This window comes from Equus caballus, chromosome 2 (genome assembly GCF_041296265.1).
Source record: "Equus caballus isolate H_3958 breed thoroughbred chromosome 2, TB-T2T, whole genome shotgun sequence".
NCBI classification, from domain to species: domain Eukaryota; kingdom Metazoa; phylum Chordata; class Mammalia; order Perissodactyla; family Equidae; genus Equus; species Equus caballus.
In genome coordinates this window covers 86,730,769-86,752,886 of record NC_091685.1, presented here as the reverse complement: position 1 = coordinate 86,752,886, position 22,118 = coordinate 86,730,769, and the positions used below count along the sequence as shown (strand labels likewise).

At 35.4% G+C, this 22,118-nt stretch overlaps 1 protein-coding gene across 17 annotated transcripts in view; it reads left to right on the top strand.

The window, feature by feature from the left end:
* The window catches only part of ARFIP1 (ADP ribosylation factor interacting protein 1), a 121,370-nt gene that overhangs the window by 39,559 nt on the left and 59,693 nt on the right, over window positions 1-22,118 (top strand). For 11 of the 17 annotated variants that reach the window (XM_070261478.1, XM_003364539.5, XM_014737937.3 and 8 more), the window contains 2 exons: window positions 2,068-2,169; window positions 20,665-20,773. In XM_070261478.1, the coding sequence (XP_070117579.1) occupies window positions 2,077-2,169; window positions 20,665-20,773 (202 nt within the window). In that variant the 5' untranslated portion in view covers window positions 2,068-2,076. Of the gene's footprint in view, window positions 1-2,067; window positions 2,170-14,561; window positions 14,651-20,664; window positions 20,774-22,118 lie in introns of all 17 variants that reach the window. The other 6 variants (XM_070261481.1, XM_070261480.1, XM_023636433.2 and 3 more) reach the window with 1 other exon arrangement.

Here is a 22,118-nt window from a genome sequence, read left to right as displayed (position 1 = left end):
CAGTGTTTTCTAAATGACCAATGCATATATTACCAAATCCTGCATATGTAAAAGACCCATTCAAAGTACAAGGTAGACCAATGGATTTTTAATGTTATAGATATCAAAAGTTCATCATTATAGTTTTATATTCCACACTGTAGTTCACTTTTAAGAAATTACCACTTGTCAAGTTTTGATCTAGTTTTGAAGTATATCCATAATTATTTGAAAAGACAGCCATATAAGCTGGATTTTCTTCATATACTTTTAACAAAACACCATTTTGCAATAGATTGAATGTGGAAATAGATATGAAAGTCCGCTGTCTTCTTATAAAGTCAGACATTAAAGAAATTTGCAAAAATGTAAAGCAAAAATGTAATGTGTGCTACCGCTCCCACTAAGTTTTTGTTGTTATGAAAAATAATTATTTTTTATTAAAAGATTTTATGTTAATATGAGGTGGGCTTATAGTTGTTACTTTAAAATGGATTAATAAATATTTTAAAAAATTTACACCATTAATTTCTAATACAGTAAATATTGATAGCTGTAACCCACATAAATAAAAGCTTTTTGGGGCACATAGTGATTTTTAAGAGTGTAAAGGGGTCCTGAGGCCAGAAAGTTTGAGAATTGCTGGTCTGTAGTGTTGCGAATAGATTATTTCAGTCATACCTCCAAATATTTGACAGTATCTTTATCTCACATACTTACTCATATACAGAACACTCTGTGAAACCTGTTGTTGGATGTCATCCAGTGTATTTTAATAAGCCTTTTGATGTTTCATGGAAGTACAGACCAGACCACAAACCTATCTGCGTTGATGTTGCCTTCTGTAGTATGACTTGGCCTGTAATAATCCCCTAAATTATGAAAGTGTAGTGCAGGTTTTTTCTGAAAAGTTTTCCTCGCCTTTCACCTTTCTTTAACTCCTTAAAAATTAATTTAAAAAAGGTTACACTTCAGCTACATATGTCACTATTTTAGTTATTTGAATCTCTTTTTTACAAAATTCTTTCAGAGAAAATCAAAGAACCTCTTAATAATGTTCTTGGCAGTAGATTCAGGTCTGTAGATTAAACACACACACACATTTACTTAATTGTTTGGTTTGATGTTTTTAATTCTGTGTAGTATCAAGTAGCAACTAGATTCAGGTTTGAGCATTAGAACATATATTGTTAGGTATTAATTCTGTTCCTAACATGTATTTCTGTCAAGGCCTTTATTATAGTGGGCACCATTGTTAAATGTGTGTACATAACACTTTGAAAGCTATTACTGGTTAAAAAAATGGGGGGGGGAGGGAAGGGCACCTGTTCTCTATGAAAAGCTGAATAAATTGTTTATTTACTCTGAAGTTTTTTAATTTTTAAAGTAAGGGAAAGTAGATTATTTTTAAGAACTTTTTTACAGAGATGAATTCTTGTTTTAACTTGAAGCCACATGTGTTTTTTTAAATAACATACAGTTGGAGCAAGACAGTTTTTACCAATCATAATTGATGTTCTATTATTGATTAACTATATTTAGTTTCTGAAAGAAATTTATATTTTCTATGGTTGTAAAATTAAGGAATGTATTTTTAAATATTATTTAACTTTTAGAACAGTAAAGCGAGAATGTAAAACTTAATTCTTCTAGTATAGAAGTTAAAAAATTGTTGTTACAGCAAAGAAACTTTCTTTTGACAAAAGCAGACTTAGAAGCCCATTATATACAACAGGAAAAATAGACCTGTTTTAGTTAAATTCATAGTCAAGCTTGGCTTTCTGTAGTATTTTTCCAGTTGTAAGTAGTAGTCTTTCATAACACTGCGAAGCAAGAAAATTGCCCCCGGTACCTACAACAAGTAACTTGTTTTTAATGAAAAAATTTAAGGTGAGTGCAGTTTTAAAAGCCAGGTGTATTTTTTGTTATATTAGTGGTGTGATTATTATGTAAGTACTAGGTAGGTTTAATTATTTTAAGAATGTTATAATGTGGCTTTTAAGTGCTATAAACATGAAGATAGTCTTTGATTATTTGCCTTTTATGATTTAATGTTATTTATGACCATTTCTTTTCTCCTTTTTTTAGGAGTCTACCATGGCTCAAGAATCTCCCAAAAATTCAGCAGCAGAAATTCCAGTGACTAGTAATGGAGAAGTTGATGACTCTCATGAACACAGCTTTAATAGGGTGAGAACACTTTTCTTTCTCTTAGCACAAAGAGGCTGATAAGCCCTTAAATGTTGAGATGAAAGTAATACAGTTTAATATAGGGATCTTTTCTTAGATTGGCTGAAATACCAGGGATCTAATGTTATTAAGTAGGGATGACTAGGTGGGTGGTGTTACTGATTTGTCAGTATAAAGCTCCAGGCCAGTAAACATTTAGGCTTTGATGTTACTATCAGTGATTCTATTGTATGACCACAGCAAGAGTGTGTGATGATTTGGGTATATAACTTTATAAAACTATGTAATTTTATTTGTGATAAGAAAAGATATTAACTATACATTATCCTTTTAAAAATTGGCACTGTTTAATCTCTTTTCTATGTATCCTTAGTATGTCATAGGGTACTCCTGACTTTGCTGTTTACTTCCTAAAGTGGCATACTTGACTTAGTGGAAAATGAATGTTGGGGTATTTTTAAGTTTGATCTGCCTCTCATTTTAAATTGAAATTTAATACATTTTAATGGAAACACCATGGGTTTGGAGATAATCTGGATTCAAGTTTCAGCTATGCCATTTCAAGTGGTGTAACCTGAGCAGGTATTTATTTAATCTCTTGTAGGTTTTATTTTTTAATCTCTAAAAATGAGAATCATTTACTTTGATGCGGGTAGTAATATAAATAGTTAAAATAAGTAATATGCCTAATATAGTTCTAGAAATGATGGTGACAGTTATTACTTCTGGAGATATTTACATGAAACATCCCTTATTATGACATTTGATACATGTGTGCAACTTTAAATAACTTTAAAAATACATTTTTCATATTCTTTAAAAAACAGTGTTTGAAAGATACTTGAATTATTTTACAGTTTAAATAGGACTCTTTTTACTTTGTATGTTTAAGAATAAAATTTTTTGTCGTGGTTTAACAGAAGGTGATATTTTAGATCAGGATTTCTCAATCGGCACTACGGTAGTCCCCCCATCCTCCATTTCAGTTACTCATGGTCAACCGTGGTCCAAAAATATTAAATGGAAAATTCCAGAAATTAAACAATTCGTAGGTTTTAAATTGCATGCCATTCTGAGTAGTGATGAAATTTTGTGCCACCCCACTCTGTCCTGCCTAGGATGTGAATCATCCCTTTGTCCAGCAAACCCACACTGTATATGCTACCCGCCGTTTAGTCACTTAGAGCTGTCTCGGTTATCAGATCAACTGTTGCAGTATCGCAGTGCTTGTGTTCAAGTAAGCCTTATTTTACTTAATAGTGGCTCCAAAGCGTAACAGTAGTGCTGCTGGCAATTCAAATATGCCGAAGAGAAGTTGTTAATCTCTTACTCTGCCTAATTTATAAATAAAACTTTATCATAGGTATATATATAGGACAAAACCTGTGTGTGTGTGTGTGTGTGTGTATGGATGGTAATTTGGTGCTATCCATGGCTTCATGAATCCACTGAGGGTTTTGGAACATATTTTCTGAGTATAGGGGGGGACTACTGTATCCACACTTTGGGCCAGCTAGAATTCCTTGTTGAGGAGGGTTGGCGTGGCGTGTAGGATGGTTAGCAGCATTCCTGGCCTTCTCCTACTAGATGCCAGTAGCACCCTCCAGTTGTGACAAGCAAAAATGTCTCCAGACATTGCCAGATGTCTCCAGGAGTGGGGAGAAGCTCACCTCTAGTTGAGAACCACTATTTTACATAGATCATTTTAATTTATTTTAGAAAATTCTACTGAATTTCACTTATATTTGCCTCAGCAGTCCTTTAGAAGGAACAAATGTGTCTTCAGGCTCGAGGTTTGTTTCTTTTAATTGCAAGTGTTTTAACTTGGTTTCTAAGCACCTATGGCCCAGTATAGAGTGACTCACAGAAGAGACTTAAATTCTGAGCCTACAAAGGAAATTTTCACTTCGGGTTTTAGTCTTTCTAGTGTTTGAAAACACTAAGACACACCTGCATAATAAGGAAAGTATTTTACCAATTACTTTATAAACTTCTTTTAATTCAAATAACTAATTATACTAAGATTTTAGTTAATGATTGCTTCATCTTATTTTTGGTAACAGCTCCTTTTGCAAATTTATTTGGCAAATATTTATTGAGTATCTGCTGTGTACCAGGCACTGGAGATAGAGCAAACATGACAAATACGTGCCACCAGAGAGCTGCTGTTCTAGTAGACAGCCTAACAACACTAAGGACCTTTGTCCAAGAAGAATGCGAAATACATACAAGAATATGCTGCGTTGTTTGGGGGATTCACCTGCCATCAAGCTTGTTCTTTTTCTTGTTGTTGTTGAACTACAGCTTATACACAGTTAAGAGCACAAATAAGTAGACAGCTCACTGGAACTACCGCCCACATCAAGATGTACAGCATCTCCAGGACCCTGACTCCCTCTTGCCCTCTTCTAGGCAAGATACCTCCTTCCCTCTCAGGGTATCACCACTACTCTAACTCTGTCATCATAGGTTGCTTTTGACTCTTCCTGAACTGCATTTAAATGTAATCATACAATATGTACTCTTTTTTGACTGGTTGTCACTTGACATAATGTCTGTGAAATTCCTTCATATGGTTGCTTGTGGCAGTATTTAATTGTTTTTTCATTGTAATACAGTTTTCCATTGTTTTAACATACCACAGTTTGTATATCTGTTCTTTAGTTGATGGATACCCGGATTGTTTCCAGTCCATTACTCTTATGAATAAAGCTGCCATGACCATTCTTGTACAGGTCTTTTGGTGTACGTAATCACCGATTTCAGTTGATTATATACCCAAGAGTAGAATTGCCGGGTCATGGGTACATGATGTTTGGCTTTGGTAGATATTATCAACTAGTTTTCTGAAGTGGTTGATCCAGTTGACAGCCCTACCAGCAATGAATGAGAGTTCTAGTTGTTCCACATCCTTATAAATTCTTGGTGTTGTCATACCTTTTAATTTTAGCTATTCTGGTGGAAGCATAATGATATCTCATTTGTGGTTTTCGTATGCATCTCCCTGGTAACTAATGATGTTGAGTATATTTTCATGTTCTTATTGACCATTTGGGTATTACTTTTATGAAGTGCCTTTTCAAGTCCTTTGCCCATTTTTCTGTTTGGTTTGTGCCTTTTTCTAATTGATTTGTGAGAGTTCTTTTTACATTCTGGGTATAAGTCATTTGTTTGGATAGATGTATTGCAGGCATTGTCTTCTAGCCTGTAACTTGCCTTTGCACTCTGTTAATGGTATCTTTTAATGAACAAAAGTTGTTAATTTTAATGAAGTCCAACTTATAAGTATTTCCTTTTAGTGATTTTTGTGACCCTTTTGCAAAATCTTTGACCATTCCAGTATCATGAAGATGGAACAAATATTAGCTTCAACCTTGATACCTGGTAGTTAATTCCTCCAGCTTTGCTCTTCTTCGGGGTTGCCTTGTACCTTAAACATGTTAATGAGTCTTTATTTTTTTTGTTTTTTATTTTATTTATTTATTTATTTATTTTTGAGGAAGATTAGCCCTGAGCTAACTACTGCCAATCCTCCTCTTTTTGCTGAGGAAGACTGGCCCTGAGCTAACATCGTGCCCATCTTCCTCTATTTTATACGTGTGATGCCTACCACAGCTTGGCTTTTGCCAAGCGGCGCCATGTCCACACCTGGGATCCGAACCAGCAAACCCCGGGCCAGCGAGAAGTGGAACGTGTGAACTTAACGGCTGTGCGACTGGGCTGGCCCCTTAATGAGTCTTTAATTAAGAACCTTTATTTGCCTTTGAATAGCACTGAAAAGAGGTTTTTTTAATCCTTTCAAATGTTAACTTTAGAATAAAGAGTCATATTAGAATGAGGTGAATTAAACCATAATATATCAGTGAGTTCTTTGCTTATACAGTCAAAGCTAATTAACTTGCTATTTGTAAGTTTGCTCATTGGTTAATGTCAAATTCTCTTTTTGGAGATTCCGCTGCAATGTTATTTTACTTTCTATTGGGAGGTAGAAAAGGAATAAAGGAGGTCTTGTTTTGGAGGTCTCTCCTCATTGGATGTGAACTTTACCAGTAGGCAGGGCTCCTTAGAAGCAATAATCCACATCAACCAGTACACCCCACTTCACCTCCCTAAAGAAATTCAACATCATAAAACTTATTTCTGTTTGTACCTGTTCTTATTAAAAATATATGCAACATGAGTATCTTACGTATTTAATATCCTTTGATTAAAATAAAAATTGGCTGTGTGATCCCTTTCACTGTGAGTGAAAACAATAAAAAAAGCATCTTTTGACTGCTTTGAATAAATTAGACTCAGGATCTGTTAGGCATATATTTACCTAAATTTTGGCACACTTTCCCTCCTTTATTTTCCTGAGCAGTAACATGGAAATTGTTTTTTAACGTCAAATCCATGTTTCTGTTTTAATGGAGATAAAAGTTCATAGGGAAAATAAGTGTTAAGATGTATTGCTTAGCATTAGACTGTTTTGTAGACTAAAAGAGATCTCACGTAGAACTGGATCATAACCAGAGTTTTCTGAGGTGTTTTACTTATATACATCTTCCTTTTATACCTATTTGTTTAAAATCGTACAATGGCTTTTATTTAATGCATACTGCATAATGCACTTTAAAAAGTATAAAGTCTTGTATAAAATTAAAATGGTAGCTTATTAAGTTGTCATAACTTGGCTGGCCAGTTGGTGTCACTGTGGCACAGGCAGTGAAATTGTAAATGTTTCTGTTCTTGTTTTTGTGTCTCATTGCAGATGTTTCATTTTTCTCTTCATTTCCCTTCTTAGTCTGTCCTGCAAGAGGCCCTGGTAAGACTTTAACTCAATATTCACGTTCATGTAGAGATTATAATGGAAGAATTTGTCCTAAAAGTCCCCTGGCAGCAGCTTAACGTATGTTAATGTTTTGAGGTGTGTTACTCTTTACTAAGATGAGGGACCACAGCTATACAGAGAAAGGGTAGGATGATAATCTTACTGTTCTCACAATTTTTTGCAGAAAAAATATTTTTGCTTCCAGATAAAAAGCAATTCTTGTTTTTTAAAGATTAGTAAGGTTTAATCTCTCTAAATACTACAAATTACTCTTTGACTTGTAAACTACATATTATTTACAATCTGTTCTGTTATAGTGCTGGTCAAAATATTAGATTAGAAATGTGCGATTTTGTGCCATGAGTTACAGAGAAGAAGCAAATGTTAGTTCCACAAGGTTGAAACTTCTTGTGAATTAAATTGTATTCGGCAGATTTAGAGAAATTATCTTAGTAGGTATAGCTAAAATGAAACTTTTTTTGTGTTAGGCCCCAAACCAAAATCCCATAATTTAGGTTTTTCCACCTATGGACGTGTTCTCTAGAAATATGTACATATATGCAAAACTACCAAATTTGGCATTCAATTTTAGGGAGTTTAGGACTCCTTGAACCCTGCCTCTGGCTCCTTAGGATTCCTGGGTCTTAACAATTCCTGGCCTACAAATTTTTATTTAAATCACAGGATTTTAGTTTAGTAAGAGTACCTTAGAGATCCCTAAGTCTTGCTACTTTATTTTACAACTGAGGAAGAAGGCCCTTGAGGTCGTGATGGAATTATCCATATTAACTAGCAAAACCAAAAAGCTTTTGTGATTTGACTATCAGTACAGTGAGGGCAAGAATGTGCCCATTAGTTACTTTATCTCCAGGGCCTGGTAACAATGCTGGCACGTAATTGATAATCGAGGCTTTCATTAAAGGTTTGGTGAATGAATGAGTGAATGAATGAACACATGTTAGAGCCAGGATTAGAAACAAGGTTTCTAGACTTCTATGGAACAACAGGGAAGAGATATTGTACTCTTAAACTTGATACAGGTTGTATCCTTAATTTCCCAGCATGCATTGTTGTTGAAGTTTTTGTGTATGCAGTCCTAGTAGTTATTGTTTTACTCTTTAATGCTTTTGTTAAACTAACTAGTTTCCCCATTCCCCTGTACTTATCAGTCTGGATTACATACTCTAGCAGTCTGGAGAACATTTGGGAAGGAACATAAGAATAGAAATTGTCGCAACACTCTTTTGGACATATTTCCTCTCCTCACCCTGATGTTGTAACAATAAATGTTGTCCATTTAGTTATCTGCGTTTCCTGAGAGACTGGAATCACCTTTAGGGCAGACAGTATGTGCACACAGCACAGTTTGTGGTTGGTCAATAAAGGAATGAATTCCAGTATAAGGACTTAAAATTTAATGTGTTTTCTACTTCATCCATCCTAGAGTTTGAACAGCATGTGATGACACTTTGTCTTCATACAATATAGTAATACAATATGACGTTTCTGTGTTAGTGACATCTAAATAATCTAGTAGCACAGTCAGTGGCAGCATTAATTTGATGGGGGGCTTTTTCCAAAGGCCAGTTTTACCAAATATGTATCTTGGACCCTTTAAGAGGTATGGCAAGTGTTTCTCAAGGATTGTTTAACCCATGCAAATCTAGATTCATTTTAATATTTACTTTTCAAGTATAGAATGTATTCTTAGTACTATTACCACAAATTAAGTTTTAAAATATGTGTGTTTGTCATATATATATATCTATTAAATTAACTCTGGATTGAGATTCCTTTTGAAAATTGTGAATAAATATAATTTTTAATGAAAGGCTGAAGCCTTATCTATCTTAATTATAATCTGTAAATTGTGCCTTTATTTATAAAAAACACTTTCATGAGTAAGTTTTTTGATCTATAGGAGGAATTGTTTTGAATGTAAACACATAGAAATGTTTCCACAATGATATCCTTTGAATGAATTCAGCATGTCCTTGATGCAAGTTGGCACGTGATTTTGTTCTTATCAAACTTCAGTACTGCTTAGAATCTAGACTAGGGAAGTGCGGGGGTCGGGGTAAGGCCAAGAGAGTAGGCAGTTAACCGCCAAAAGATAGTGATACTGTAAGTTCTTGTTAAATGTTTATTGAATGAATGAGGGGGAGCAGGGAGAGAGCGAGAGAAATGCGGTTGAGATTTTGAGAATGTGTGTGTGTGTGTTGATAAATGGAGAAAGTAGATAAGTCAGGAGATTTGCTGTGTTGATCAAGTGGAATAAAAGATAGAGGAGGAGATTGTGATCCTAAGGAGATTTATTAGACTTAAGATTCCAGAAGTGTTGCTTCCTGAGTGATAACAAGGTCCAAAGTGACCGTGGGAGTTTGGCTGCCTAAGTAGAATGGGGCGTGAAAGATGAAAGGCATTAGAGATGAAGAGGTTAATGGAATCTGAGACTAAAGTGTAGGTTGGGTTGTACTATATTAGTCTAATATATCTTTTATCTGCCCTCACACTTCTTCTGACCCTTTGTCCAACCACAAATTACCAAACCTGAATCAAACTACCAAGTTTATGCTTCCTACAAGTATAGTGAGGAAAAGAAAAAATCATACACCTTTACAGGTTGTTAGTACTACAACCTATCATTCTGCATCAACATAGGTAGACAGGCTCATGCAATAGATTTTCTCTCTCTTTAAGTATTTCACAGTTTGTATTAAAAAAATAAAGCAACATACTACATACCATGCCATTTGTAGACTGTGTTTTTGATGAACTATGAAAACTCCATTTAGACGCCTTATATATCGATTTGGAAGGAATTGCAAACTGAACATCGAATCATTCTCTGAAAGTCCCCAGTGGCATGCTTGAGAACACAGGATAATGGTAAGAGTTGAGGATAGAGCAGAAGACCTGGATATGCCAAAGCCCTCAATAAAGATTTGGGATTCACTGGAAAGAAGGTAGATGACCATGTTAAGGTAGGGAAGAGGGCAGGAGGTAAGGTGGCCTGTAGGGAAATGGGGGATGGGCATCGGTATTGCACAAGAATGGAAAAGCAGTTCTTTCCAACAGAGTTTCTCAAAATGTAGACAAAGGATTACCTGTGTCAGAATCACCTGGCTTACTTTTTGAAATTCTGACTCCTGGGCTTCACAGTCCAACTTAATGAGAGTCAGAATGGGCAGCTAAGAAGAATCTGCATTTTCAATAAGTTCTCAGATGATTCTCAAACTAAAGTTTGAGAACTGGTAGTTTAGAAGTATCAGTGGAGCACTGAGAAAATCGTAACCTTGCCTTCTACCTGCTTGATAAGTAGAATGTTGGAGAATAATCAGGTTTGACTCAGGATAATTGTAGAGAGGCAAGAGGCCACTATGAGGAGGTTAAGGATGTTGCAATACGTTTACAGTAGAATTTGGGATGTGGTGGTCTGTTTGAATAGTAGCTTTGCTTCTGGCAGATATTCCTTATAGTCAGCTAACTCTTAAAACAACAAAGGGGATTTTAAATTGCCAAAATTCATATTAAATTTAACATAAAATTTTCTATTTGTTTCTTTTAAAATTATATTCTGTAAATGCTTTGGAAGGTTTTATCTACTCTGAAGAATGAGAAAAGATGTTTAAATTGAGGAAATTTATTAGTGAATGAAATATTAGTATTGTGTCTGCTAGATGCTGGCAGTACTAAAGTGGAACATAAGATAGATAAGCAAACTGGTCTTAGAGAGCTTACAGGCTACAGAGAGAGGGAGTATAGGCAAATTAATTTTAACACCAAGTAAGAAGTGATATGCTAGGCCAAGTATAGCATCGTCTGAGAACTGGTAGGAGGAGTATGTAAAGATTACCTGAGGAATTGATGTCCAAGCTGAATCTGAGGGTTGAGCTAGCCAGATGAAGGGTGAAGAGTGTTCCCATCAGAGGCAACTGTAAAGACCTGAAAAAGGTGCAAGACCATAGAACTGAAAATTCGCTAATGTTGGAGTGGAGAACATGGGGGCAAATGTGTGAGAAGTGAGGGTAGAGAGATAAGTAGGGACCAGATCCTGCAAAACTTTAAAACCATGTTGAGGAATTTGGATTTTACCTAAAGGGCAATAGAGGGCCTCTAAATGACATAAAAATGAAAGTGTCTCAATCAGAGTCACATTTTAAAGATTGGCACCTGAGCTAACAACTGTTGCCAATCTTCTTTTTTTTTTTCCTGCTTTTTCTCCTCAAATCCCCCCAGTACCTAGTTGTATATTTTAGTTGTGGGCCTTTCTAGTTGTAGCATGTGGGACGCTGCCTCAGCATGGCCTGATGGTGCCATGTCTGCGCCCAGGATCCGAACCAGCGAAACCCTGGGCCGCCGAAGCAGAGAGCGTGAACTTAACCACTCAGCCACGGGGCCAGCCCCCAGATTCACATTTTGGAAAGTTGTCTCTGCCTGTAGTTTGAAGAATGAATTTCATGGGTGATAAGACTAGAGACAAGGAAGACAGATCAGTTAGGTCACCAAGGGAAGAAAGGAAGGAAGACTTGGGACTTTTCTCCTGTAGAGAAACTAGAACCCGTAAAGAACACCAAGCCATTTTCAAAGTTGTAGATAGGAGAAAAACTGTGAGAATATAGTGCAAGGAAACTAAGGGAGAAGAGAGTTCGTGTAGTTTCCAGACTATTTGGAGAATCCTTACGGATTATTGGTGGTTACAGTACATGCTTTGAGAATCACTCCTTTATTCAAGATTTCTTCTCCTCACCCTAAGTAAAAGGGTGGAGGGAGGATTAATTAATAAATCTCTAGTTCTGTTTATGTATTGTAGTGTTGGGCATCTTATTGAGGAGGTGTATTTTAAAGCACATTTGCTGAGCATTTTGTCTTCTTTATGTGTAGGTTTTGAACAAACTTTCGTTCAAAAGTAGATTACATACCATGCTAAAGCATAAGTTCTAAAGTTCTGTTTTTAACCTCATTCTTATTCTTACCTCTGTTGAAAATATACAAAATAGAGGCAAGTTATTTGGGTTGAAATGAGCACCCCTTCACAGCTTTATGGAAGCTATTACTACAAATATTATATCATATCCTTTGAAAAGAACTTAAAATATACATGAAACTTCTTTGCCAAAAGCATTATGTTTTGTTTTGGCTTAATTATTTATTTTTTAAAACTATTAAATACTCCAGCATTATCCTAGTAGCTTGAATAGAAAGTTAACTTCTGTTTTATTCCATTTTATTGTACAATTGTTAAGTATGACTTTGCAGAGTCTTAAATTTTAAGTTGAATGTCAGCGACATAAAAATGAAAATATGTTCTGGAAGCTATAGGAGTAAATATTTTAAAAGTTGCTAAGCTAGGCACAACCTTGTTACTGAGACACTTTTTTAAAATTTAATGGTTATGTAAAGGCATATTTTAAGTTTTTGTCAACTATGAGGCTAAATTATATTACTTAGAGAGTGTGTGTTTTACAAAAAACGGTCAACAAGTTAATAAAATACTGAGTGTTACCTCAGAAGTTGTGCTGTCCTCTCATATAGCCCGGTCATTCTGTGTTGCCCTTACCTACCAGACCACTATCAAAATGATAATTCTGTTCAGAATCTGAATGGACCCATTTGGTACCACTTTGGGTTATGCTCCTTCTGTTAATAACAGTTTAGGCAAAGGAAGGGCTCAGTGCTTTTCAGAGTTTACAGCTGTTTTACATAAAGGACACAAGGTTTTTTCTGGGAGAACTTTTGTTTGTTGAGTAAAGGACCTCCAGGAGACCAGAGGAAGGGGTTTCAATGCGGTGTAATATTCTTCAGACAACAGAAGTGTCTTGTAGAGGCCATTTGGGACAAGATGGAAGGCATCCCTGTAAGTTCTTGAAAACTTGGGTAATCAGAGATATCCATCATATTTACTATTTAACTTGTTACTAGTTCCCCTCTTCCCAACTACTACTACTGTATCTTTTTTTCTGGGAATTTACACAATTTTTTGTGACAGGACAGATGATTCAAACGAGTAATGTTCTTTTAGAGAAGTTCCAAGGATACAGCAAACACAACTCACCTGGACCTCTGTGCCATTTATTTGTTGTTTGAGTGTTGTTTTTTTATCCCGCATATTTTGAGGGGTGTCTGATACTTTTTTTCTTAAGAGGAGCTGAAAAGCTGTCACGACTTGGAGCAGGGCAACATCCTAGGGAAACCATTCCAAAAAATTGTCAACTTTAATGACTAAACTTGCAAAGTTTAAAAGATATTTTCGTGGTTTGACAGTATTTATTTTGTAAGTGATATATTTGTCTTTCAGAGAGAAAAGATTGTCTGGTTTTAATGTAAATGTGAATAAAAGGATCACTAATATTTAAAACTAGAAACCATTGATTTAGTATGTTAAAAAATAAACTGGAAAGGAAAAGATCACTTATTCAGGGAAATGCAACAGACTCAGAGATTTGGTTTAAAAATAGGAAGTAAATAAAACTGTAAAGAATGTTTTCTTAATTCTAAGTGCTATTCAAAACAATATACAGATGAAAAGAATGTTGTCTTGTGAAAAGAGGTGTTAAGTGACAGGAAGAAATAAGTAAAATGGAATGAAAGTTGTTCATCTGTTTTGACCAGTAGGAAATTAAAGTTGAGAATGTGTTTGCATTAGTGTGTTTAAACTTTAGCAGGTTCTGAAATAATGATTTTTAAAAGGTATTTCTTTAAATAAATCTTTTAGAAAACACACTAGCTAAAATGAATTCTAAGTCTCCAGTACATTAATAGCTTGTGACTATTTACATTTACTATACATTACAGTTAATATTGTTTCTTGAAGTTTAGTCCTAACTATATTGCTAGTTATTTAGTAACTAAATGACACATTTTTGTGTCTCAGTGTTCTCATCTGTAGAATAGTAGTGATAGTACTGCTTATTGTCAAGATTAAATGAGATAATACATAGGCAGTTCTCTCTTTGTATAGTTCAATATGCATTAATTTCAGTTACCATGATTTAATTAAATAATACCAGTCCCCCAACAACATGCTCCAATTACGGTCACCACGGTGTATCAACTGTGATTGTATAAAGTACAAACTTTGCTGTTAGCACTTAAGTCCATAAATCACTATGTAAATATCAGGTGTGTATCATGATTATTGACTAATTTTGTTAGTTCTTTCAAAGTCTCTTGGTGATTGTTCACTGCATATCTGTTATTCAGTTCACACACAGACGGCAAACCTTGTAGTTGTATTACCTTCTTGTCTCCTGATCATAAACTCATGAGACATTTTCCAAAAAGAGATAGTCAAAAGGGAAGGGATGAACAAAGATGTAAGTGTAGCAAAGAAATGAAAAATCATAACACTAGAAGAAGTGAAATTCAATCAAACCTAAATGGAGTTATGGAAGAAATAGCTGACCATAGGAATGTTGATGCTGCCACTGTTTGAAGGACTCTTGGTCCGAGCCAGAAGAACTTAGTGATGGCTAACTTAACAACATAAACAAGGAACGAGTTTTTAATGTTTTGACAAGAATTTTTAAAGGTCGTAGAATAATCGTTTTTTCCCATTAATCTCTTTCCACTGTTTCAGCTTGTTTGATCATTTTTACGATCTTGCACTGACGTGCAAGGTGAGGACTGCCTGTACGTGAAAGTGCTTAGAACAATTCCTGGCACATAGTAAGTGCTCGAGAAATGTTTAGCATTGTAATTATTAGTAATAGCACTAATTAGTTGTACGGATGATTGTAGTAGGGGACAGGGATGGCTAACATTACTGTGTGCCTAAAAATATCTACTGGGTGCTTTCCCCGTATTATCTCACCTAATTTTCATAATACTCTGAGGTAATTTTAACTTCTATTTATAGCTGAGCAAACAAGGGCTAAGAAAGTTTTTAAGTACTTGCCCAGGATCACATAGCCACTGAATAGGAAAACTGGTCTATTGGAGTTATCTTTCCAGGTCTTTCATGTTTCTAGTATAGTTGGTACTGGACGAGACTATCACAAACTTTAAAAAGTGATTTAAGAGTCTTTGCTGTTGATAAACATCTTTTAAGTACGCTATACAAAATTCAAAAGATGATTTCATCAGGAACTCTAATTAGGGTGGAGAAAGCAAGAATACATCTTTGCAGCTTACTTTTATTTATTATTATATTATTGTGCTCTTATGTTTATTACTCTGTGTTTGTTACCATAATGATTAGCAGTTAAGATCCTTAAAATTAAAAAAAAAAAATTCTGTCATACCTTTGTTTGGGTAACAAATTATTGGAGTAGGTATGTTTTTGTTTTTTCTTTTTTAAGGCCAATTCAAAGAGATTTTCCTGGTAAAACTAATGTTAGTTTTCGGTTTTGGAGTAGATCGGTCTCCTCCACTGGATCATCTAACAAAGAGTTTGCATTTGGTCTTGCTAATGAAAAACTTTGAATGTTGAGTGTACTTTGATTTTACTACTACTCTTTTTCTTCCTTTTTTGGGGGGTGAGGGGGGAAGATTAGCCCTTAGCTAATATCTGCCGCCAATCCTCCTCTTTTTTGCTGAGGAAGACTGACCCTGAGCTAACATCTGTGGCCATCTTCCTCTACTTTATATGTGGGATTTCTGCCTCACCACGGCCTGTCAAGTGGTGCGTAGGTCTACACCTGGGATCTGAACCGGCGAACTCCAGGCCGCCTAAGCGAAACATGCAAACCCAACTGCTGCGCCACCAGGCTGGCCCCACTACTACTCTTTTTTAAAAATCTTTTTATTAAATATTAGATATGAAAGAATGTTGACACAATAAAGATACAAAGAATAACAGTACAAATAAAAAGGATCCAGATTGGAAAGGAAGAGGTAAAACTTTCTTTGTTTGCAGACAACGTGATCTTGTATGTAGAAAATCCTGAGAAATCCACCAGAAAAACTATTAGAAGTAACAAATTCAGCAAGTTGCAAGATATAAAAACAATGTGCAAAACTCTTTTATTTCTATACACTAGGAATAAGTAATCCAAAAATAAAATTGAGAAAACAATTCCATTTACAATAGCATCAAAAATAAGAAAATACTCAGGAATATGTGTAAGACTTCTACCCTGAAACTATAGCACACTGTTGAAAGAAGTTAAAGAAGATTTAAATAAATAAAAGAGTATCTCATGTTCTTGGATCAGAAAACTTAATTTATTAAGATGGCAGTGCTTCCCAAATTGATCAGATTCAACACAATCTCTGTCAAAATCCCAGCTGGCTTTTTTGTAGAACCTGACAAATTGATCATACGTAAAAAATGCAAGAGATCCAAAATAGCCAAAAGAGTTTTGAAAAAGAAGAACAGAGTTGTGGTACTCACTACTTCTGATTTCAAAACTTACTACAAAGCTGCAATAATCAAAACAGTATGATACTCACATACGGAAGACATATAGATCAATGGAATAGAATTGAGAGCACAGAAATAGACCTTTACATTTATGATTGGTTGAGTTTCAACAAGGGTGCCAAGACAGTTTTCGGTGTGGAAAGAATAGTTTTCAACAAATGGTGCTGGGACAACTGGGTATACACATGCAAACAATGAAGTTGGACCCAGACCTTACACCATACTCAAAAATTAGCTCAAAATGCATCAAAGACTTAACTGTCAGAGCTAAAACTGAAAAATCTTAGAAGAAAAACAGGTGTGAGTCTTCAAGACCCTGGATTAGGTACTTTGGCTTCTTAGATAAGACCCCAAAAGTATAAACAGCAAAAGAAAAAATAGATAAATTGGACTTTAAACTTTTGTGCTTCAAAGAACACCAGGAAGAAAGTGAAAAGACAGCCCACAGAATGGGAAAAAATATTTACAAATCCTGTATCTGATAAGGGATTTGTATCTTACAACTCAACAGGAAAATGATAAATGACCCTGTTAAAAATAGGGCAAAAGATTTGAATAGACATTTCTCCAAAGAAGATATACAAATGGCCAGTAAGCACATGAAAAGATGCTCAACGTCATTAGGCGTCACAGAAATGAAAATCAACACTACTGCTTCACACCTGCGGGAATGGCTATAATCGAAAAGACAGATAATAACAAGTGTTAGCAAGGATGTGGAGAAGTTAGAACCCTCATACATTGCTTTTGGAATGTAAAATGGTGCAGCCCTTCTGGAAGACAGTCTAACAGTTCCTCAGAAAGTTAAACATTACTATATGATCCAGCCAAAAACATGTATACTAATGTTTATAGCAGCATTATTTGTAAGAGTCAAAAAGTGGAAACAATCCAGGTGTCTATCAACTGAAGAATAGATAAACAAATTGTCGTATATCTATGCTATGGAATATTATTCAGACATAAAAAGAAATGAACTACTGATAGATGCTACAAGATGAATGAACCTTGAACACAGATGCTACAAGACACATACTACATGATTTCATTTGTATGACTATTCAGAGTAAGGAAAACCATGGAAACAAAGTAGATGATTAGTGTTGTCAGGGGCTGGGGAAAGGTAGGAAGAAGGGGTGACTTCTAATGGGTACTGAGTTTCTTTTTGGGGTGATGAAAATGTTCTAAAATTAGATAGTTGTGATGGCTACACAACTCTGTAAGTATACTACTGAATCTTTAAAAGGGTGAATTTTATGACATGGAATTATATTTCAATGAAGTGAGTTCTCAGTACAGTGAATACCTATGTGTATACCACTCAGTTAAGAAATAGAACATCACTGTTAGCTTTACAATCCTTGTTTTCTCTTCATGTAGCCACACTCACTGTCTCACTTTGTTCGGAATTCTGCCCACATTTTACCTCCTCAGAGAGGTCCCACCTAAAGTAGCACCCTTGGCCTGTCACTCTTTATCTCTCTTTCCTGCCTTAAAAACAAAAAAAACTTATTTAGTACTTATTATGTATTTACAGCACTTATTATTACCTGACATACATTTATTTGTTTACTGTCAGTCTCCTCCACGCCCTACCCTCATATGGGTCTAACATGGGCAGAGACTTTATCTGTTTCCTATGCTGCTGTATCTGTTGTGTATAAAGCAGTGGCTGTCATGAAGTTGGTGCTCATTAAATGCTGGTTCAGTGAATAAATAAATCCTTTATGTTCCAGAGCTCAAGAAGTACTTTCTCCTTTCTTACTTGGTTCTCATGGACTTAGTTCCTATTCTGAATTCCTCTGATACTTATTGTCTTTGCTTTGGCACCAAGTTCAACTTCTGTGTTAATGTTTATATGTCTTATAAAGTGAGGCAAGAACTGTACCTTATCTTATTTTTTCTTTGCCCAGAAAGTCTAACATATAGTAAGAGTAAGAAAATACTCATTAAATCAAATTTTAAAATAAACCTATTGCTATAGCAGTTTCTTAATCTATGTGGTATTGAGTCATAAATCCTTTAGTTCATTCAACAAATTCATTTATTCATTCATTCAGCAAATATTTATTGAATATCTACTACATTTCAGGTGCTGTCTCAGGTGCTAAATATATAGCAGTAAACAAAAAAATTGGCAACATCCCTGCTTTCATGAAGCTTACAGTATAGTGAGGGGTGAAAAAATAAACAGATATACACATAGTATGTTACTTAGTGATAACCGCTATTGGAAAAATAGAACAGTCTAAGCAGGATAGGAGTTCCAGTATGAAAGTTGTGGGAGTTGCTGTTTTAAATGTTGTTGGGGAAGAAAACTTCTCTGGCCAAAGGAGCAATAAAAGAGCAAGACCTTTGGATTTCTGGTAGAAGAGTACTCCAGGAAGAAAAAACAAGTACAAAGGCCTTGAAACAGAGTTAGGTTTATTGTTTTTGAGGAAACTGTGTGGCTCCAGGGCTCAGGCTAGTGGGAGATGAAGTCAAATCATGTGATGCCTTGGAACATTTGATAGTCTGGGTCTTACTTCTCGTGAGATTGGGGGTCTTGGAGAGTTTTGTATACGGGGTAACTTTGCTTGATGTGTGGAGTTAGAGGTGTGTCATGGATAGAAGTAGGGAGACCATTTGGGAGGCTCTTGGAATAATCCAGGTGAAATATGATGGTGGCGTAGAGCCGGGTGGTAGCCGCACAGTGGAGGTGGTAAGAATTGGTTTGATCCTGGATATATTTTGAGGGTAGCTCTTGTAGGATCTGCTGATGGTTTGAATGTGGGTGTGAGAGAAAAACAAGATTCAAAGGTAACTCCTAAATTTTTGGCTAAGGTTTTGGTAGTAGAGATGCCATGAGCTGAAAGAAGTGAAAACTCTAGGTGATGGCATTTTGTTCTGTCTGTTGGGGGTGAGGATTTACTGTGGAAATCAGTCAGTTTTGGACATACTAAGTTTGAGATGCCTATTTGATATCCAAGTGGAAATGACAAGTATGTGGTTAGATGTATTGGAATTAAAGAGGGAGGCTCAGGTAAGACAGATAAATTTTGGAGTTGTCACTGTATAGATGATTTTTAAAGCCAAAAGAATCAATAAGATCACTCAAGAAGTGAGGATAGGAAAAAAAGTCCTCTGACTGAACCCAGGGGCACTCCAGCATTTGGAGGTTGGGGAGTTAGGAGCAATCAGCAAAGAGACAGTAGAACATATCAGATGATGTAAGAGGAAAATCGAGAGTGTCCTGAAGCTGGGGATTGAAAGTGTAACAAGGAGAGAACAATCATCTGTGTCAAATGCTGTTTGGTAAGTCACATAAAATGAGAATTGATCTCATTAGTTATTAACTCAGAGTCCACCATACCAATCAAGTAATTGCTTAGGCAAAATTAATGAGCTTCTCAAGAAAAACCCTTCTCAGCACTTGTCAGTTATGAGAGACTGTGTCTGTTAAGTTTTGACTTTGCAAGTTGGAAAAATCAGAATGTTCTGAGTTTGAAAATTATAACTGTACGTTATATGTGGTGGGGTAGAGTATTAAGAAAGGATTTCAAAGATATATTTATCTTTTAGTGCATCATTAACTTGTCATTATTGTGGAAAACCAATAGGATCTATCATAGACTCTGATTATGAAAATTGGGTAATTCCTCATATCCAAGCCAGAGGAAAGAGAGGACTTTTTATTGGAAATCTGTATTTCTTGGCTTTCACTTTTTTCACTATAGGACTGAATGTTGAATATTATATTTATTACAATTACATTTCAATTATAAGCTAATTTGCAGTTAGGTTGACAATATCCCTGTTGAATATAAATCTAAATAGCAGGAAATTTCCTTTACCTCACCCTGATTGAAGTCAGAGAAGCCCTGTTTGCCTGGCTAACCTTGAAATCAAAGGGAAATTAATATTGCAAGTGAATGATTTGTTTATACTGACCATTAGCCAGGCTCATCATGATTATATTAGACATCAGTCAGTTTTTTAATATTAGACATGGCTTTGTAGTCATCTTAATTCTGTTTTTTAAAATTATTTTCCTCATGTATTAGTTGATTAGAAGTTTGAAAATTTAATTTTAATATCTGCCTGCTGCTTAGTTTTAGAATAACGAAAGCATGTTGTGTGACAGACACTGTACCTCTCAATAGCAAATCTTGCTGAGTTTGGTGCTGATTCTACATCATTACAAAATGCTGTGACAGCATAAGGGAATACTACATAGTAGAGAGAAAAATAATTCAAAATGTGATTAAAGGGACAGTGAACTGTTACGTGATGTGAGATTTTTTACAAAGATTTTCTCTTTTATTCAATTGTTGCTAAGGATTTGAAGCGTTCGATACCCAGTGGACTTGGTCTCTCAGAAACCCAAATTACATCTCATGGCTTTGACAGTACCAAAGAAGGGGTTATTGAAGCAGGAGCATTTCAAGGTAAGAGCCCATATATATATATTTGTGTGTGTGTCTGTGTATACATATATTTTTTGGTAGCTGAACCACATATTTTATTTGTTTACTCTTTTCTTTAAAGTTTTTTTTTCAAGAGAATGAAAGCAGTTTATAAACTGTAAAGGGCTACAAAGGTTAAAGGTGGTGTTTAGGTTTACAATCTAGATTATGAGTTCCTTTTGTTTCTGTTTTTTTTTTTTTTAAATTTCAGGTGTACATTGTAATGTATTTGGAATTCTGTGTAGATTACATCATGTTCACCACCCGGGCCCATATATTTTTAAAGATGGCTGGGGAGGAGGAGGGAGAAGTTCACCAAATGCTACCTTTATTAATAAAGCATGAGTTGAGCCCTTTAATTCTGTGATAAAACACCAATTATAAACATAATCCTTTTTCTCTTCAATTTAAATAGTTTAGGAATTGTTTCAGTAGTCTTCTTTATATAAATAGATCAATGTGCATAATTTCACTGATTGTTGTTTAAGAATTGGTTTTAAAGTACTGAAATAAAAACTAAAAAAGTATATCAGAAATGCAGATTTAAATTATTTTAGCTTGTAACCACAAAATTTATAGCTATAAGTCAATATTGATTTGTATAAATAGGTATTTCCTATTTCAAAGCAAATAGGAAAATAAAATTTTTATTTTTCTACTATGCATGCTGTATAGGAGGGCTCCAAGACCACCCTCAGATTCAGCAGTTTACTAAGAGGTCTCACAGGACTCAGTACAGAGTCACACTCGCTGCTGTGATTAGTACAACGAAAGTGTGCCAAGAACGCTTTGCAAAGGCAACAGATGCCCAAAGGCTAAGGGGAAACTAGGCGTAAGCTTGCCAGGGTCTTCTCCCAGTGCAGTCACAAAGGACGTGCTTAATTTCCCCAGCTGAGTTGTGGCAACACATATGAAATGTTGCTAACCAGGGAAGCTCATTAGAGACTCAGTGCCCAGGGTTTTTCTTTTTTTTATTGAGGTCACGTTGGTTTATAACGTTATATAAATTTCAGGTGAAATCATTGTATTTCTACTTCTGTACAGACTGCATCGTGTTCACCACCAAAAGTCTAGTTGCCATCCATCACCGTATACATGTGCCCCTTTACCCCTTTTGCCTTCCCTCTGCCCACTTCCCCTCTAGTAATCACCAGTTTGTTCTCTGTATCTGTGTGTGTGTTTGCTTATCTTCTGCTTATGAGTGAAATTGTATGGTGTTTGTCTTTCTCTGTCTGACTGACCTTGCCTAGATAATACCCTCAAGGTCCATCTCTGTTGTTGCAAATTAGTGCCCAGGATTTTTTTTTTTTTTTTTTAAAGATTTTAT